This window comes from Momordica charantia, assembly GCF_013281855.1.
Source record: "Momordica charantia cultivar OHB3-1 chromosome 4 unlocalized genomic scaffold, Mcharantia_2.0 BLBB01000004.1, whole genome shotgun sequence".
NCBI lineage: Eukaryota > Viridiplantae > Streptophyta > Magnoliopsida > Cucurbitales > Cucurbitaceae > Momordica > Momordica charantia.
Window position 1 is genome coordinate 9457504 of NW_028275162.1, and position 19767 is coordinate 9477270.

Genomic DNA, 19767 nt, shown 5'->3' on the forward strand with positions numbered 1-19767 from the left:
AAAAAAAATCGTCTTTGTATTTTGGACTCATCTTGAAAATACATACTTTTGGATGTATTAATAAAATTGAGTGTTTTTACTCTACAATTGTTGAGTGCATTGTGTCCTATGTAAGCTTTGTTTTAATCTTGCATGTTTGAAACATTCTATTGGGTTTTGGCAAAATTCTATAATTGAATTTTGTCCCACATCAAAAAAACACAAAGAAGGAGTGTTCTCCAAATGCTAGAAGTTGTCTAACATCGGAAAAGTACAAGGAGGGAGTGTGTTATAAGTGCTATAAAAAGAGCCCATGGTCTTGGATTTTAATCATCTCAATTGAAATACTTCAAGACTGGTATACCAGCTTAACTCAGTGATATTTGCTTTGAGAGAGTATTTTATGTAATTGGGGTCCGGGAGAGAAATTTATATGATTGTAATAATTTTTCACATAGTGGATTTTCTCTTGTGAGTCGTGGTTTTTTCTCCGATTTGGAGTTTTCCACGTTAATTCTTGTATTTTCCTTGTTGTTGTTATTTCTTTTAATTTCTGAATTATTTTCTGCTTAATCCTACGGTAGAAATAGATGAGTTTTTTCCCATCAAGTGGTATCAAAGTTTTAGGTTTGTAGATTTTAGAATTTTTTAGTATGCTTTGTAGTTGCAGTATTGTCTGAACTTCCACATCAGAAAAGATTTATTGAATCGAGTTACGGTTCTGTGAAAAATGTGGGTTCTTCACTATTTACAGATTCGCTAGGAGTGTGAAGCAAAAATGTCATTTTTTATAAGTCCAGTGAAGATTGACGTGGAGAAATTTGATGAAATGATCAACTTTGGCTTGTGGCAAATGCAAGTCAAAATGTGCTAATATAATCTGGGTTACATAAGGCGTTGAAAGGAAGACTAAGGGAATGTGCTTCTGAAAAGCTAACTAGTGATGGTGGTCTAGTGCAGTCCAACGGTGGTTCTAGCAGAGGTTCTAAGAAGTCTAGTATGAGTAAGGAATATTGGGAGGAAATGGATTTGATGGCTATAAGTGCTAATCGAACAAGTTTGGCTAAGAATATTCTTGTAAATATGCATGGAATTTCGACAGCCAAAGAACTTTGGAAGAAGATCGAAGTGTTGTATCAGGCGAAGGACATCTCAAATCGACTGTAACTGAAGGAGCAGTTTCACATGTTGCGAACGAAGGAAGATATGAAATTTCAGATCATTTGAGTAATCTCAATAGCACCATCTTTGAGTTGAAGGTGATCAAAGTGAAGATTGATGACGAATATAAGGCACTCAGGCTTATCTTGTACTTCCACCTTCTTATGAACATATGAAGCCGATCTTGATGTATAAAAAGGATATTTTAAATTTTGTCGAGGCTACTAATAAACCGTTGTCAGAGGAAAGAAGGCTAATAGTGACGGGCGTATTTCACATGAAAATTCAGCACTAGTAGCTAGCAATTGGAAGAAGAAGAAAGACTTCGTGCAAAAGAAAACTTATTGCTGAGGATGCCACATAGTCTGGACACATGAAAAAAGATTGTCCTAATAGAGTTGGTTCGTCAAAGGACTCTGGGCCCGATGCTGACAGTGTGCTCTCGTTAAGGGAGATGATGATCTCTTCCTTTGAAGAGAGATAGAAATCATCCTCATGATATTCCCGTTTTACCATGATAGAGGATGTGATGTTAGTGGTTCCACAAATTTACACATGGACATTGACTTGGCGATTATGCAAGGTGTGTGTGGTGGAAATTATGTCGATGGCTAAAAAACTTCCAGGTGAGTCAAGTAGGTGGAAGTTGCATCATAAATTGCAGCAGGATTTATCGACATGTGATGAGGAAGAAAAATCTTGGAAGGCGACATTCCAAGTGGTCTAATTTTATGGTGAAGTAGGTTATTGTTCTTTGAACTGAGAATTATATTATTGTCGGTGTAAACAATGAGTGTAGTAGAAGCTGTGAATTCTTCAATATCTTGTGCCAAAGTGAAATTTGTTGGGTTTTGGTAAAATATTAGACTTGAATTTTGTCCCTGGAAAAACAATGGAGTGTGCTCCACATGCTAGAAGTTGTCCCACATTGGAAAAGTACAAAGAGGGAGTGTGCTCCAAATGCTATAAAAAGAGTCTATGGTCTTGAGTTTTAATCATCTCAATTGAAATACTTTAAGACTGGTATACCAGCTTTAGTTAACTTAGCGGTATTTGCTTTGAGAGAGTATTTTGTGTAATTGGGATCAGGGAGAAAGTGTTTTGTTTAATTATATCAAATTCAACTTGAAGTGTTTGCAATCTTACTATTTTTTTACTTTTCTTATTCTTCGTGAAGAATCTGTAACGTATGTCATATTGCTTTTGCAATTGAGGCTCCTAAAATTCTTTCAAAGCTATTTTCATCTACAGCTAGGTAATTCACAAACACATTAATTTTTATATTTCTTTACGATCTTTCAACTCATTGAGTTGCGAAAGACTCTTTCTCACGTCACAGATCCAAATATCCTCTTTTAGCAACGTCTCAAAGATCTTAAGATCCACATAAAAACCTTCATTTGCTTAATCCAATGTCTATAACTCTTTCCTTTTCAAAACAATGAAATTGAGGCTTAAATATGTAATTGGATGACATTTTTTTAACCTTCGATCTAATATCACTTTGTTAGAAATATTGATGACCCCTACACTCATATTTCACTCTAAATCTCACAAGGTTGATAGAAAAAACTTGGTTCTCTTAACTCAAGAACACACAAGAGAGGAAAAATTTTCTCTTGAATAACTCTCTTTTTAATTTTTTTTTAACTACTTAATTGGCTGGAGTAAAATAAATTTTTGGTCTTTGAAGTTTGAGCTTATTGTTTATTTGATTCTTAAGGTTTCAAAAGGGACACCATGAAAATCTTCTACCGACTGAGTTAATTGTTGAAAATCTTACTAAAATGTCTTTGAGGTCTAAAAATATTCTAAATATTCCTTGGACTCATTTGACTATTGGTTGACCAATGATTGCTTGACATGGCAATTACATGTTGATTGGACTACATGATAATTTTAACTTAGGTCCCAAATATCTTAATATATTAACTATTATTTTCTATTGATTTGACTAATGATGTGGCTACCTCATTCTCATTCCTCCTCTTTTCTTCTCTTCTTATTCATCCTTTCTACATAGACTTTATCGTTGTTGTCGCTTTCTGTCGTACGGCGCTCGCTACCACACCACCCATGTGCCTAACATCCTCTCTCCTTTTTTAGATTTGGAAGAATTCGTTCCAAATTTGAAATGAACTCATTCCTTATCGAACAAATGGTAGAATGGACAACTTGTTTGTTCCATATGGAATGTGTTCGTTCCTCGTTCGTCGACTGTAACGTGTTTGTTCTAGATCTGGAATGAATGAGCAACAATTGTTCGTTCCAGTTTCTCATTCAAACACTTTGTTTTCATTCTAGATTTGATTCCAACTCTATTTCAGAATCTTCCGATCATCAATTCTAGAAGGAGAGAGAAGGGTTGGCATGGGTGTGATGGTTGCTAGTAGCATGGCGATGAGAGTCATATGAATGGTGGTTAAGCGTCGGACGACAGTGGCAAAGTTAGTTGGAGAAGAGGGAGAAGAAGAGAAGAGGAAGGTGAATGAGGCTGACATCATTAGCCTAATGAGTACAAAATAATATTTTATTAAGATATTTTGTCACGTATGTTAAAATTTACAAGTCATAAAGTCCAACCAACATGTTAATTTCCTATGTCAACATTATGTTAGGTCAAGGATTGTTTAGATTAGTTCAAACTAAGAGAGCAAAAATGTATCTTATTGTTTATGCAAGAATATGCACAACAGTGTTTTTCTGATCGTAGCTCGAACCCGGTCTCCGGACCGACCTGAACATTTGGGCGGACCTACACAAAAAGGTGAACACTCCGACGCCCAAGTCAGTATAGGTCGGATTCCCAGTTTAGTTCGAGGTAAAAAACCATACCTGAGTGTGGAGTGAGGTCCTCTACTTATGGGTGGTAGTCTCGTTAATCTCGCGACGGTTACACCTAGTAATCTCGGGACCGACGGTTACACCCGGTAATCTCGGGACCGACGGTTACACCCGATAATCACGCCACTGACAGTGGCTCACATCGGACCCGCCGAGCTTCCCGATAGATCGGACCTTGACCAGGTCGCACCTCGGCCCTTATACTTAGCACCTGTCAATGCTAGTGGTGGTAATCTCGGCGGTTCGAGTTGGGCATGACTCATGAGTCATCTTGAAACACCAATAGCTATCCTCCACATGTCCAGGGTATTTTCTCCCCCAAACATCGGCCCCCTCTCTGTCCGGTTCGATTTCGACCTGACAGAGAAGTTCATTCGATTCGCTTTGGACACGCGGCGACTTCCTATTCGTGGAAAAATACAACTGTTGCGGTAGATTTATCGTCGAAATATTCAAATATTCCGACGCTTCGGATTTTGGGAAGATCCTAGCCGCACGTTGATTACACGTATACGGTGGGGAAATTTTTTCGATGAGCTATAAATACCGCCAATCCTTCAGGTCATACCTTACGCTTCCTGAATTCTGGGAGTTCGATCTGAAGGCAGCTCGAACCTTTGGTAGATCGGTCTCTTCCCTCACTTTCTCTTTCGAGCATAGTTTCCATGTCGTCCTCCTTTAGTAGCGACTTAGGATCCGATGAGGATTTAGCTCGTAGGCTAGAGTCCGAGCTCGAGGAGATAGAAAACTTTAGGTTCTCCGACGATGGGGAGGATAGTGATGCTTCCACCTCGTGTCAGGGTTTGGAATACCCTTCTAGGATACCCGAGCACTACCTCGGACCCCTTCGTAGGGGGTTCGCTATCCCTGAAAACATCCTCCTTAGGATTCCGGAGGAAGGGGAGAGAGCTGACAATCCTCCAGAAGGATGGGTCACTCTCTACTTCAAAATGTTTGAGTACGGTCTCAAACTTACCCTTCACCCTTTCGTCCAAGAGTTTCTTTTCCGAACTGGGCTGGCTCCGGCTCAAATGGCCCCCAATGGGTGGGGTGTCATTTTTGCTTTGGCCATTCTTTTTTGGTTACGAGCTCGGGACAATGAAGAGGCCGAGCTATTGGATGTTGACCAGCTCCTCGCGTGCTTCAAAGTGAAAAGGATAGCCAAGAAGCAGGGTCGGTACTATATGTGCGCAAGGAAAGGTGCAGGAGGTATAGTTAAGGGGCCAACCTCCATCAAATGATGGGTGAGGAAGTGGTTCTACGCTTCTGGGGAATGGCTAGCAAAGGACGAGTCAGGTCGTTCCTTCTTTGACGTTCCCACTAGGTTTGGGAACCTAGGTACGGAGTAGTTCTTGCTTTTTATGATAAGCTTTCTTTCTTGTTATTCAGGTCTAACTCAGATTTTGCCTTGTGCAGTATCAATCAGGCCAGTTCCTGAGCTTACTCAAGCTTCCTTCGACACGCTGAAATACTACAAGGAGCACTTTTCGAGGGGCAGGAAGGTCAGAACCTTGGTGATCGACCAACTGCTGCTCGAGTCCGGGCTGTTAGATTACAACCCTGTAGTTCGTCCCATCGAAACTTTAAGGCCGAACTCCAAACTAGGTATGCCGAGCTTGCTACCCCCCATTTTCCTCTAACTTTATGCTGACTCTCTGTTCTTTGTTTCGCAGCCATGGTGTGCGGATTTGTGAGTAACGTAAAGCGCAAGTCCAAGGGCCGAGCCCATGCTCTCGAGGCTGCCCAGAGTTCGGAACTTGCAGCTCTCGCTGTGGCAGGGCCAGCCTCAGAAGATCCAACCCCAGTGATCGAGCTGGAGTCTTCTGGAGGTCCTTCGCGGGAGAAGCGTCCAAGGGGTCAGACCGAGGCGGTGGACGTCTCGCCCTTGGGCGAGGAGGTGGGGGAGGGGGCCCCTCTGAAGTGGAGGAAGAAGAAGAAGAAAACCACCTCCCCCTTGGAGGTCGGAGCCTGTGGGGTCCTGCCTGCGAGCTTCGTAGACCGGGTGAACGATCCTGAAGCCAGGATGGGCGGGACGTCCGATGTGACAGCATGGTTCAGAATTGAACCGTCAAGTTCTAGGGTGAGGGACCAGGTGTCCCGCATCTCAGCTGCAAGTTTGGACTGCTGCCTCAGAAGAGCGTCTAAATTTGTAAGTGACCCGGGGTCCGTTCTGCAGAGAACCATTGACTACAATGCTGAGGTGAGATTGGTTTCTTCATTTTGCTCAATTTACCTAACAGGTAGCTCGGTCTAATTTTCTTCTTGGTGTTTTTCTCAGGCGTTTGTTGCTTCCATTCAATCGGCCCTAGCTGTAAAGGCCGAGCTGGATGGGAGGGAAGTTCTGGCGGCCAGGGAGAAAGAGGAATTCTCTGCTGCCTTGGAGGCTACTTCCTCCACCATGAAGGATGAGCTGCTAAGGGCTCACTCTGAGGTGGACACTCTGAAGGCCGAGGTGGAGGCCAAGGCCGAGCTGTTGAAGAAGGAAGAGGACAGGCGCAAGGCCCAGCTCCGAGCTGCCCATGCTATCACCAAGGGCCTGAAGAAGGAGAAGTTCCAACTCCTCAAGGAGAAGAACGACATGCTTCAGGCGCTTGAAGCGAAGGACGAGGAGCTGAAGCGTGCGACTACCGAGCTAGAGACGGCGAATGAGCGTCTCAGCAACGAAGCCCTGTTGGAGGAGTCTTTCAGGCAACATCCTGACTTCGACGAATTTGCCAAAGACTTTTCTGACGCGGGCTTCAAGTTCCTCATGAAGGGCATTACCTCCGACATGCCTGACCTTCAGATCGATCTCAGTGGTCTGAAGAAGAGGTATGCCGAGCAGTGGGCTTCTGGGCTTAACGGCACCCCTGGCCCCCAACCGTTGGTGAATAAGTATGTCAGAGACCTGGACTCTGACTACTCCGATCTCAAAGAGGACCAGGTCGGCACCACTCAGGAGGACGCTCCTCAAGCAGGCTCTTAGGAGATCACCCTCTTGGGGTCGCAAGGCGAACGTTCCCCTCACCTCGGGAGCAGCTGAGGCCTTTCTCTGTCTTTCTTCTCTTCTCTTTTGTTTGTAAGCGTTAGGGCAGAGCTGCAAGGCCTATAAGCCTTGGCTCTGCTCTCCATTCAATGAAGAAGCTCTTATTCGTTTTTACTTTGGTGTTGGCAACATCGCTCCTTTCTTTGCTTTTTCTTTAAACTTTGTAGCCAACGTCACCTCGCACCTTTTACCTTTGAGGTCGCGCCTTCCATTAAAAGTATTAAAATTTTGAATTCAAATCTCTGTCTAGTATTCGATGCATTGCACCAACTCTGGACTTTTAACATCGCACCTATAACTTAAAAAAAACGTTAAAAGGCTAGAATCTTAAGTCCGTAGCTGTCCTTCATATCGCACCTCGTACCCTTAGGTTCAGAGGCTTGATCATTATGAACTTTTCACATCGCCCCTTTACCTTGAAGGTTTGAATTTTAAGTTCATCAGTGGTTTTGGCATCGCACCTCGTACCCTTAGGTTTTGGAGGATTGAATTTTAACCGACTGCTGGAATTTGATCGTGTGGGAGTCCGTAACCCCCATTTAATTTCTGGTCGAACTCGGAGTCATGAAATTAAATCACCACATCTATTCCGACCATAATCCTATTGAAAAAGTTTTCACAGGTCCATTGAGAACCATTTTGGCATTTCAAGGGTAATAACGCTTCAGGTGTTCCACGTTCCATGGGTGCGCGAAGACGTCTCCTTTCAGATCGGCCAATATGTACGTCCCAGGTCGGACTATTCCCTTGACTTCAAACGGCCCCTCCCAGTTCGGGTCAAGGGTACCCACATGGGTTTGGGCCTTCCTTAAGACCAGATGTCCGACTTGGAAGGTTGGAGGTCGAACGCGGGCGTTGTAATGTCTGGCCATTCTGCCTTGATATTCCGTCAGGCGTAGCTGGGTCATTTCTCTTATTTCTTCTAATAAGTCGAGGTTGAGGAGCAGCTCTTCCCCATTTACTGTGGGCTCGTAACGCTCTACTCTGTCAGATGGCATGCCGATCTCAACCGGGACAACAGCTTCAAAGCCAAAGGCCAGAGAGAATGGGATCTCACCCGTCGACTCTCTTTGGGTGGTCCGGTATGACCATAGAACCTCTGGTAGCTCTTCGGCCCACCGGCCTTTCCTAGAGTCCAGTCTAAGTTTGATGCCTCGCTTGATGATCTTATTGACTGCCTCCACCTGCCCATTTGCTTGCGGATGTGCAGAGGACGAGCTAAGGTGACTTATGCCAAGCTTGCTGCAAAAATCTTTGAACTTCGCGTTGTCGAACTGCTTCCCATTGTCTGTCACAATGGCCTTCAGTATACCAAAACGACATATGATATTTGTCCATACGAAGGACGTGATTCTGGATTCCGTTATGTGGGAGAGCGCCTCGGCCTCGGCCCACTTTGTGAAGTAATCCACAGCAACCACAGCGAACTTGGTCTGACCTTTGCCCAAAGGGAAAGGACCAATAATGTCTACCCCCCACTGCGCGAATGGCCACGGGACCGAGATGGGGGTGAGCAGCTCGAGAGGTTGGTGGATTACATTTCCGTAGCATTGGCAATTGTCGCAAGTTCTAACGAACTTCTTGGCGTCCTGGCTGAGAGTCGGCCAATAGTATCCTTGTCGGACCACCTTGGCCGACAGCGACCGGGCGCCTGAGTGATTGCCGCATACTCCCTCGTGGATTTCTCTGAGGACGTATAGGCCCTCTTCAGGGGTTAGGCATCTCAGTAGAGGCAGGAAAAAACCGCGTCGGTACAACGCTCCACCTCAGACTACGAACCGAGCTGCCTTCCTCGCTAACTTTCTGCGCTCCTTGGGGTCTTGTGGTGAATTGCCCCTAATGAAGTCCATAATCGGGTCCATCCATGAGGGCTCTAGAGCGCCAATCTCTATCAGATCTGGCTCCAAGATCGAGGGATTATCCAAGATCTCAACGGGGATCGACCTGGCCAAGTCGGTAACTCGTACGCTGATGCTAACTTGGCCAAGGCGTCGGCATTAGAATTTTCTGCTCGGGAAACCCGGCTTACTTCATAAGTTCGAAACTGGGCGAGGTATAATCTGACCTTGCCCAAATACTTCTCCATTCGGGAGTCTCTGGCTTGGTACTCTTCCTTGATCTGGCTCACAACCAGCTGGGAGTCGCTGAAGACCTTAACACAAGAGGCCCCCAATGCTCTAGCGATTCGCAGACCGGCAATAAGTGCTTCGTACACAGCCTCGTTATTAGAAGTTCGGAAGCCGAACCACAAGGCATATTCAAATCGCTCGCCTCCTGGTCCGAGCAAGAGAACCCCGGTCCCGCACCCCCTCTCATTGGAGGATCCGTCGACATAGATTGTCCACGGTAGGTCGGGCTCGCTCAGCTCGGAAGGTGGTGTGAGCTCGGCTATGAAATCTGCCATTGCTTGTTCTTTCAACGCAGTTCTAGGTTCAAACTGGATGTCATACTCACTCAACTCCATTGCCCACTTCATCAGGCGTCCAGAAGCTTCTGGCTTATGGAAGATGTTTTTTAGGGGCAAATTAGTGAGCACCACCACAGTATGGGCTTGGAAGTATGGTCTAAGCCGTTGGGCCGAGGTGACTAAAGTGAGAGCCAACTTTTCCATTTGAGGGTATCTGGTCTCGGCCTCGGCCATAGCCTTGCTTGTGTAGTAGATTGGGCTTTGCCGCGTTTCCTCTTGCCTGATTAGAGCCGAGTTGATGGCGCTGTCAGACACTGCTAAGTACAACTGGAGCTTCGCCCCTGGCAGGGGCTTGGCGAGCAAAGGTGCCGAGCAGAGGTAACTCTTCAACTGCTGAAATGCTTGTTCGCATTCCGCTGTCCATTGAAACGGCCCTTTCTTTCGTAGGATTTTGAAGAAAGGAAGGCACTTATCTGTCGACCTTGAACCAAACCGGTTCAGGGCTGCAATCCTGCCATTGAGGCATTGAAGCTGCTTCAGCGTTTTGGGTGCTCCCATCTCGAGCACGGCTTTAATCTTTTCGGGGTTGGCCTCGATCCCCCGGTTGTTCACCATGAAGCCAAGGAATTTTCCCGAAGAGACTCCAAAGGCACACTTAGCTGGGTTGAGCTTCATTTGATATGTCCTTAGAACCTCGAAGGCTTCGGTCAGATCGGAAAGATGCGACTTAGACTGCTTGCTCTTGACAAGCATGTCGTCCACATACACTTCCATATTCTGGTCGATCTGCTTGGCGAACATTTTGTTCACCATTCTCTGGTAGGTCGCTCCTGCGTTCTTTAAACCGAAGGGCATGACCTTGTAACAATACAGACCTTGGTCTGTTATGAATGCGGTATGATCTTGATCTGGGACATGCATATTGATTTGGTTGTACCTAGAGTAGGCATCCATGAAGGTGAGCAGTTCGTGCCCGACTGTGGCGTCCACGAGCTGATCGATCCTAGGCAGTGGGAAGCAGTCTTTCGGGCATGCCTTGTTTAGGTTCGTAAAGTCTACGCACATTTTCCACTTCCCGTTAGATTTTTTAACTAATACAACATTGGAGAGCCACTCGGGATACAAAATTTCTCTTATGTATTCAGCTTTCAATAGTTTGTTTACTTCCTCAACAATTACATCACTCCTCTCCTTGTTTATAGGTCTTCTTTTTTGTTTTACAGGTCGGAATGACGGGTCTATGCTGAGGCGATGCGTCATAATCTTCGGGTCAATGCCAGACATGTCCTCATGAGACCATGCAAAGACGTCCGAGTTGGACCTGAGGAAGTGGATTAGCTCCTTTCTGTCGGTGGCCCCCAGCTTAGTTCCTATGCTTACCTGTTTCTCGGGACTAAGCAGAGGAACAAGCTCGAGCTCCTCAGTAGGCGCGAAAAACTCCCTTCTCGGCAGGTCGGCCTCGAACTCGAGCGGCCCATCCCCACTGGCTTGACCTTCGAGGGCGCATACCGATGACCCTTTGAGTGCGGAGGCATAGCATTCCCTCGAAGCGGTTTGCTCTCCTCGGACTGTGCCCATGCCATTAGGGGTGGAATTCTTCAAAACTTGATGAAGTGTTGAGGGAACGGCCCGAAATGAGTGGATGATGGGTCTCCCAAAGATGGCGTTATAGGCCGATCTACCGTCAATCACCACGAACTCGGCCATTTGGGTGACCTGTGTTTTTTCTTGCCCAAATGTGACCGGCAAGTCGATGCAACCCTCTGGGGTGACCGACTCTCCAGAGAACCCAACTAGTGGTGTCGGGCTTTTCTTCAATTGCGACCTTGTCCAACCCAGGGCAAGGTATGTTGGTAGGGACAGGATGTTAGCAGACGCGCCCCCGTCTACTAGTACCCTTCTGACCACCACATGATCAATCAAGGGAGCGATCACAAGTGCATCATTGTGGGGCAGGTGGACCTCCTCCAAGTCTGCACTGTCGAAGGTGATTGGGCAGGTCGGCCTCTGCTCCTTGATGATGCACACCTCGCGCCTGGCTGCACGAGCTAACTCCTTTCTTTTATGTCCGGACTGGCCCCCGCTTGGCCATCCGAAAATGGTATTGATGACCGCAGGTCGGTCAGTGCGCCGGGGCGGCGTCCTCGAACGCTTCCTCTCTTCCTTCTTTTCTGCCGAGCTGGTCCTGGGCTTCCCCACAAATTTCTTGAAGTAGCCATCTTGAATAAGATCCTCTACTTGGCGCTTTAATTCCCAGCAATCTGACGTGTTATGGCCGTGCTCCCGATGAAAGCGGCAATACTTGTCCTTGCTGCGCCTCTTCGGGGCTCCCCGAAGCTTCTCAGGTCGTTTGAGGAGTCTTTCCATTCCAGACTCCTCGATGTTCGTTAGGATCTCGGAGATTGGAATAGTGGTCGGGGTGAAGCGTTCGTAAGGTCGGCTCCTGGTGGGTCCGTTCTCCGCCCTACGATACTCAGCTCGGCCACTGGAGAAAGGTCCCTCGTCCTTGGACTTGGGATCCGCCTTTCCTGTATCTTTTCCACTTCTGCCCCGGTCGATTTTTCTCTCTGGTCGGCCGGTTTTGGTTCGGAGGAGCTTCTGCCCGTCGATGACTTTCTTCGCCTTTTGTAGCACTTCGGCGAAGGTTGCCGGAGCCTCCTCTCCTAGCTTCACCGTGAGGGCTTCGTCGGCCAGGCCGGTGAGAAAGTAGCACATGGCCGAGTCGTCGGAGCAGTGTGCGACCTTCAATTGTTCCTCCTGGAACCTGGTGACATACTCCCGTAGCGTCTCACCTTCCTTCTGCCTGATGGTGGCGAGATGGGTCGCTATCTTTTTGTCATAGTGCCGAGAAGAGAACTGGGCGAGGAACTCCCTTCTCAGCTGAGAGTAGGTCGAGATCGACCTGGTTGGCAGTCTCCGATACCACAAACGCGCGCTACCAGTAAGCGCGATCTGAAAGGCGCGACATTTGATTGCGTCTGATGCCGCTTGAAAATCCATGAGGCCCTCAAAGACCTCAACATAATCCTTAGGGTCCTTCGACCCATCATAAGGTTTCACGGTAGGAGCTTTGAACTTCGGAGGGATCGGTGCTTCCAAAACGTCCGAGGTGAATGGCGATTCTGTTGGATCGGTATGCAACCCTAGAGGGGGGTGAATAGGGTTTAATTAACAAAATATAATCTTTTTAATAAATGGGCCCAATTTAAACAAAAATAATACACTTTTTGAGATATGCAATTTTAACAAAGTAAGATAAAATGAATTCTAAGGCAAATAAGAGAAATTTAAAGCAAACAATCAAATTCTAAGATTAATTGCAAAAATAAATAAGAGAGAGAGTTAGAGAAATTTGACACCGGGAATTTTTATAGTGGTTCGGCACAACTATCCTACTCCACTTCCCAAGCACCTCTTGGGTTGTAAATTGAAATTCTGACTCTTTCCACGGTAGGAGTCAAACCGGTACACTGCTCTTCACAAGAGCAAAGACGATCCTCTCCACGGTGAGGATCACACCGTTATAATGAGTTGAAGATTTTGAAACACACACTTGCAAACTCTCAAATAGAGTAAATATACAAATTTGAGCTCACAAAAATTTCAATTCTCACAACAATAATTTTCTCTCACAAATAAGATGGAAAGAAAAATTGAGAACTTGGAGAGATTAGCAAAATGAAATTTTTGAAGTTATGGAAGATTGAGAATAAGAGAATTGTTGTTTGATTTTGAATGAGAAGTTTAGTTTAAATAGAGGGAAGAAAATGGTAAGAAAAAATCAAGTTTAATTTTAAACCATTAGATCTTAATCATTAGGAATGAAGGGTTGAGATAATTTTGAAAAAGAATTAAGTATAATATATATATAATAATGATAAAATAAAATAAAATATATATATATATATAAAAGTGATGTGACAAGTTATTTTAATTATATATAATAATAATAATAATAATATATATGTGAGAAACGGTAACTTTTCAAATTTTTTTTTTTAATTTTTTTTTTAAACTGACAGCATTTAATGTGAAGTGACAAATTTTTTTTTTTTTAACAAAGTTACCAACGGTAACTTTTGACTTCTTTTTTTAATTTTTTTTCAATATATATATATACTTTAAAAAGAAATTTGTCACTTGTCAGCTTACGAACTGTCCACGTCATCTTCTCGGGTATTTTTCCTTCCAATTTGTTTCGATCGTAACTTCTCCGTTTGAGCTCCGATTTAGATGATCTAACAGTCATTGGAATCGTTGTAACGAGCTCTACACTGTGGACACTTTAAAATACACAAAATGTCAATGAATAAAATTATGTTTGTTATCATCAAAACATTAATTAATTAATTAATTAAAATTAATTAATTTGAGATTAAGGCCAAAAAGCCAACAATCTCCCCCCTTTTGATGATGACAAACTTCCAAAGAAAAATACATAGACATCATAGTAAATCCAAAATATCATACTTACTTAAAAAACATTCAAAGATTAATTTCTCCCCCTCAATTGATACATCCATGGATTAATAAACCAATAAATCATGAACATTTTTAGAACAAATTTTTCTTAAACTTCTCCCCCTTTGAAATCATCAAAAAGAACAAAAAAAATAATTAATAACATAAAAAGCTCCCCCTAAAAATATGAACACAATTTTGCATAAATGCTCTCCTTATCAATATGCATTTAAAAAATAACAAATACAAAATCAAAATGCATCACAACGAATAATACCAAGCTCAAGCCTAATTTTGCAAAAGCATTCTTCATTTAAAGGCTTGGTAAAAATATCCGCTAATTGATTATTTGAACTTACAAATTCAAGAGTAATATGACCGTTTTGCACATGCTCTCTTATAAAGTGATGCCTAATATCAATATGCTTAGTCCTGGAATGTTGTATAGGATTTTTAGTCAAATTTATGGCACTTGTATTATCACAAAATATAGGCACATTTTCAAACTTTAATCCAAAATCACAAAGAGTTTGTTTCATCCAAAGAATTTGAGCACAACAACTAGCAACCGCAATATATTCTGCTTCGGTAGTTGATAAAGCAACCGAATTTTGCTTTTTACTAAACCAAGAAACTAAGGAACTACCAAGAAATTGGCAAGTCCCACTAGTACTCTTTCGGTCAAGTAAACTACCCGCAAAATCCGCATCGGAATATCCTACCAAATTAAATTCAACATTTCTAGGATACCACAAGCCTAAATCAATAGTTCCAAGCAAATATTTAAAAATTCTTTTAACGGCGTGCACATGAGATTCTTTAGGACAAGATTGAAATCTAGCACAAACACATACACTAAACATAATATCGGGTCTACTAGCGGTTAAATAAAGTAAAGAGCCAATCATACCTCGATAAGTCTTTACATCCACACATTTACCTTTCTCATCTTTGTCAAGCTTAGTGGATGTGCTCATAGGAGTTTTGGCAATTTTACCTTCATTGAATTTGAACCTTTTGAGCAAATCCCTTGTGTATTTCTCTTGACTTATGAAGATACCATCCTTGAGTTGTTTGATTTGGAGTCCAAGGAAGAAGCTAAGTTCTCCCATCATACTCATTTCAAACTCATTATGCATGCATTTAGAAAATTCCTCACACATAGAAGGATTAGTAGAACCAAAAATAATATCATCCACATATATTTGCACTAGAAGCATATCATTTTCTTTAGACTTAATAAAGAGAGTAGTGTCAATTTTACCCATTTTAAAACCATTCTCAATAAGAAAATTACTAAGTCTATCATACCAAGCTCTTGGAGCTTGTTTTAAACCATAAAGAGCCTTTTTCAACTTAAAAACATGATTTGGAAAATCAAAACTTTCAAAACCCGGAGGTTGTTCCACATAAACTTCTTCCATAATATAACCATTTAAAAAAGCACTTTTCACATCCATTTGGTACAAAATAAAATTCTTATAAGAAGCAAAAACAAGTAACATTCTAATGGCTTCTAATCTAGCAACGGGTGCAAAAGTTTCCTCATAATCTATTCCTTCTTCTTGACAATAACCTTGAGCTACAAGTCTAGCTTTATTTCTACTGATATTTCCATTTTCATCCATTTTATTTCTAAAGACCCATTTAGTCCCAATTATAGAAGCATTAGAAGGCCTAGGGACTAATTCCCAAACTTTGTTTCTTTCAAATTGATTTAATTCTTCTTGCATAGCTAAAATCCAAAATTCATCACTTTCGACATCTTTAAAATTTTTTGGTTCAATTTGAGAAACAAAAGCAATGTTATTAAACATATTAAGGGAAGAACGAGTTTTCACACCTTGTTCGGGATCACCAAGAATTAAATCCTTAGGATGAGATGGAGCATACTTCCACTCCTTAGGCATGGATGAAAAACCGTCCACCTTATTTTCGTTGATGCTCACTTCTTGGTTACTTGAAGCAATCTCTTTGCTTTTGTCACTAACAAGTAAATCTCCAAAATTTCTTTCTAAAGAATCACTACAAAAAGAATCATTAGAAACAACATTGAAAGATTCATCAAATACCACATGCATAGATTCCTCAACTACCAAGGTTCTTTTATTGAAAACTCTATAAGCTTTACTAGTAAAGCAATAACCAAGGAAAATACCGACATCCGTCTTAGAATCAAATTTTCCAAGTCTTTCTTTGTTGTTCAAGATAAAGCATTTGCAACCAAAAACTTTAAAATATCCAATATTTGGAATTTTGTTATCCCAAATTTCATAAGGAGTTTTATCTAAAGAGGATCTAATTAAAACTCTATTTAAAACATAACAAGCGGTATTAACGGCCTCCGCCCAAAAATAAGAAGGTAAACCATACTCATGTAACATTGACCTAGCAAATTCTTGCAAAGTACGATTTTTCCTTTCAACCACACCGTTTTGTTGAGGAGTTCTTGGAGCGGAGAAGTTATGAGAAAATCCATTTTCTTCACAAAAATTTTCAAAAGCATTACTATCAAATTCTCCTCCATGATCACTCCTAATTTTAGAAATCAAAAATTCTTTTTCATTTTGAACTCTTTTGGCAAAACTAGAAAAACTTTTCAAAGCATCATTCTTTTGTTTTAGCATCAAAACCCAAGTAAATCTTGAAAAATCATCAACTATCACAAAGGCATAATAATTCCCTCCAAAACTAGCAATTCTAGAAGGGCCAAATAAGTCCATGTGTAATAGTTGTAAGGGTCTTGTAGTAGAGATCATATTTTTAGATTTGAAAGAAGACTTGGTTTGCTTACCCATTTGACAAGCATCACAAACTTTATCTTTTTCAAATTTAAACTTGGGAAGACCTCTAACCAAAGAATTCTTGGAAATATTTGAAATTAAGTGCATGCTAGCATGTCCTAGTCTTTTATGCCATAACCAAGAATCATCATGCAAGACCGATAAACATTTATCATTAATAGGACAATCATTCAAATCAATAGTATACACATTTTCATCTCTATTTCCAACAAATAAAACTTTTCTATCACTAGCATTTTCAATGATGCAATTCTTTTTATCAAGCACAACTCTAAATCCTTTATCACACAATTGACTAATACTAAGTAAGTCATGCTTTAAACCATCAACCAAAAGTACATCTTCAATCAAAATAGAAGATTCATTACCTATACTACCCTTACCTATTATTTTACCTTTCTTGTTATCACCAAAGGTTACAAAACCTCCATCCTTTTTGGAGAAAGGGACAAACTTAGATTGGTCTCCCGTCATGTGCCTTGAGCAACCACTATCCAAGTACCACTTACTTTTCTTGGAAGCTTTCAAACAAACCTACAAACACAAAAATTTAAATTTGATCCTTTGGTACCCATACTTGTTTGGGTCCTAGAAGGTTAGCATTAACAAACTTGGGGATCCATTTCATTTTTGCATTTTTACTGAAAGCATAAGATTTAGACAAGTAACAAGAATAAGATTTATGTCCATACTTGCCACATGAAAAACAAACAATATTATGCAATGAATTATCTTTTACAACAAATTTATGCATCCTACTTTTATTGGAGAAAATCTTTTTTGGAGCATTGTGAAACTTTGCTCTTTGAGAAAAATTTCTTCTAGTAGTTTGAGCATATTTTAATTTAAAGCACTTAGGTCTTATATGACCTTCAACACCACAATAATGACATATAGGCACAAAGTTAATTTTAGCATGTTTAGATACAACTTTAGGAGCAACAAGTTTGGGCATATTAGGAGATGCTTTAACAAAGATAGTTTTAGAACTTGAAGGAGTAGAGCATTCATCAATATAGCCTAAACCTCTTTTATCACCATAAGGTTTACCTACTTCAATAATCTTGTCCAACCTTTGAGCACCTATTGTTAATTTTTTAATAGAATCTTTAGCCTTATCAAGTTCCACTAAAGCATTTGATTCATTTTTCTTAAGCAATTTAATCAAATTATCTTTTTCACAGCCATCATGCTTAAGAAATCTAATTTTATCAAGTAATGTATTTTTCTCATCACAATCAAGAACATGCTTATCACAAGAGATATTTACAACATCATGCTCATTTTTCTTTAAGCAAGCAATATCATCAAGTAAAGACTTATTTTCACTAGTTAAGACATTGTATTTCTTTTTAAGCATAACATATTTAGAACCAAGCTTTTCTAAATCATTTTGCATATTCTCAAAAGCTTCAAACAACTCATCATAAGAAAGGGGATCAAGAGTTACCTCATCTTGTTCATCCTCCTTGTCACTATGAGCCATGAAGCAAAAGTTGGTCACTTCTTCATTCTCACTTTCACTTCCACTTTCATCACTATCATCCCAAGTAGCCTTCATTGCTTTCTTCTTGGATTTCTTGGATGATTTAAGAAGAGGACAATCGGTTCTAATATGACCCGGTTTTTTGCATTCATAACAAATTACCTCATCCTTTTTGCTCTTTTCACTTTTTGACTCTTTTTGGTTGAAGAAATTCTTCTTGAATTGTTTCTTTCTCTTGATGAAATTTTTATACTTACGTGAGAGATAGGCCACATCATCTTCATCAAGAGCATTCTCACCTTCGGAGTCAACTTCCAAGGTGATGGCCTTTAATGCTATGCTCTTCTCTTTCTTTTTCTTCTCATCCTCCATGTTTTTCTTGATCTTTATCTCATGTGTCATCAACGAACCAATGAGTTCGTCCATGGAGAGAGTCTTGAGATCCTTTGCCTCTTGAATGGCGGTGACTTTAGGCTCCCATTGTTTAGGCAAGGACCATAAGAGCTTCTTTACCTTCTCAAGATTTGAATATTCTTTTCCAAGTCCTTCTAAAGCATTGACAATGTTAGTAAATCTAATAAACATATCGGAAATAGCTTCATTTTCATCAATTTTAAACATTTCATATTGATGAACTAACATGTCAATCTTTGTTTCTTTTACTTGACTAGTTCCTTCATGAGTAATTTCTAATTTATCTCATATATCCTTAGCGGTTTTACAAATAGACACCCTATTATACTCAACTTCATTCAAAGCACAAAACAAGCAATTAATAGCTTTAGCATTTAAAGAACATGCTTTCTTTTCAATTATAGACCATTCTTCTTTAGGCTTTACAACTCTAACACCATCAACATCTTTTGTTGGAATTTTAAATCCCTCTTCAACAACATCCCACAAATCATAGCCAATAGAAAGCAAGAAAAATTTCATTCTATTTTTCCAATAACTATAATTATTACCATTAAAGAAAGGAGGCTTAGTAATAGATTGACTATCAGTAAAAGGAATGAAACCTAAAGTTGTCATAGCTCAAAAACAATTAAGTTTATCAAAGTAGAGCAACCTCGCTCTGATACCAATTGTTGGATCGGTATGGCAACCCTAGAGGGGGGGTGAATAGGGTTTAATTAACAAAATATAATCTTTTTAATAAATGGGTCCAATTTAAACAAAAATAATACACTTTTTGAGGTATGCAATTTTAACAAAGTAAGATAAAATGAATTCTAAGGCAAACAAGAGAAATTTAAAGCAAACAATCAAATTCTAAGATTAATTGCAAAAATAAATAAGAGAGAGAGTTAGAGAAATTTGACACCGGGAATTTTTATAGTGGTTCGGCACAACTGTCCTACTCCACTTCCCAAGCACCTCTTGGGTTGTAAATTGAAATTCTGACTCTTTCCATGGTAGGAGTTAAACCGGTACACTGCTCTTCACAAGAGCAAAGACGATCCTCTCCACGGTGAGGATCACACTGTTACAATGAGTTGAAGATTTTGAAACACACACTTACAAACTCTCAAATAGAGTAAATATACAAATTTGAGCTCACAAAAATTTCAATCCTCACAACAATAATTTTCTCTCACAA

At 41.1% G+C, this 19767-nt stretch overlaps 1 protein-coding gene across 1 annotated transcript; it reads right to left on the reverse strand.

Annotated features, from left to right (window-relative positions):
- Nucleotides 1-17153: 17153 nt before the first annotated feature.
- On the reverse strand, nt 17154-19103 carry LOC148211753 (uncharacterized). The gene is made up of 4 exons (XM_088122907.1): nt 18965-19103; nt 18056-18865; nt 17610-17809; nt 17154-17372 (listed from the first exon to the last, which is right to left on the reverse strand). The coding sequence occupies exons 1-4, from the start codon at nt 19101-19103 to the stop codon at nt 17232-17234; spliced, it is 1290 nt and encodes a 429-aa protein (XP_087979033.1). The 3' UTR covers nt 17154-17231.
- Between the last annotated feature and the right edge of the window lie 664 nt (nt 19104-19767).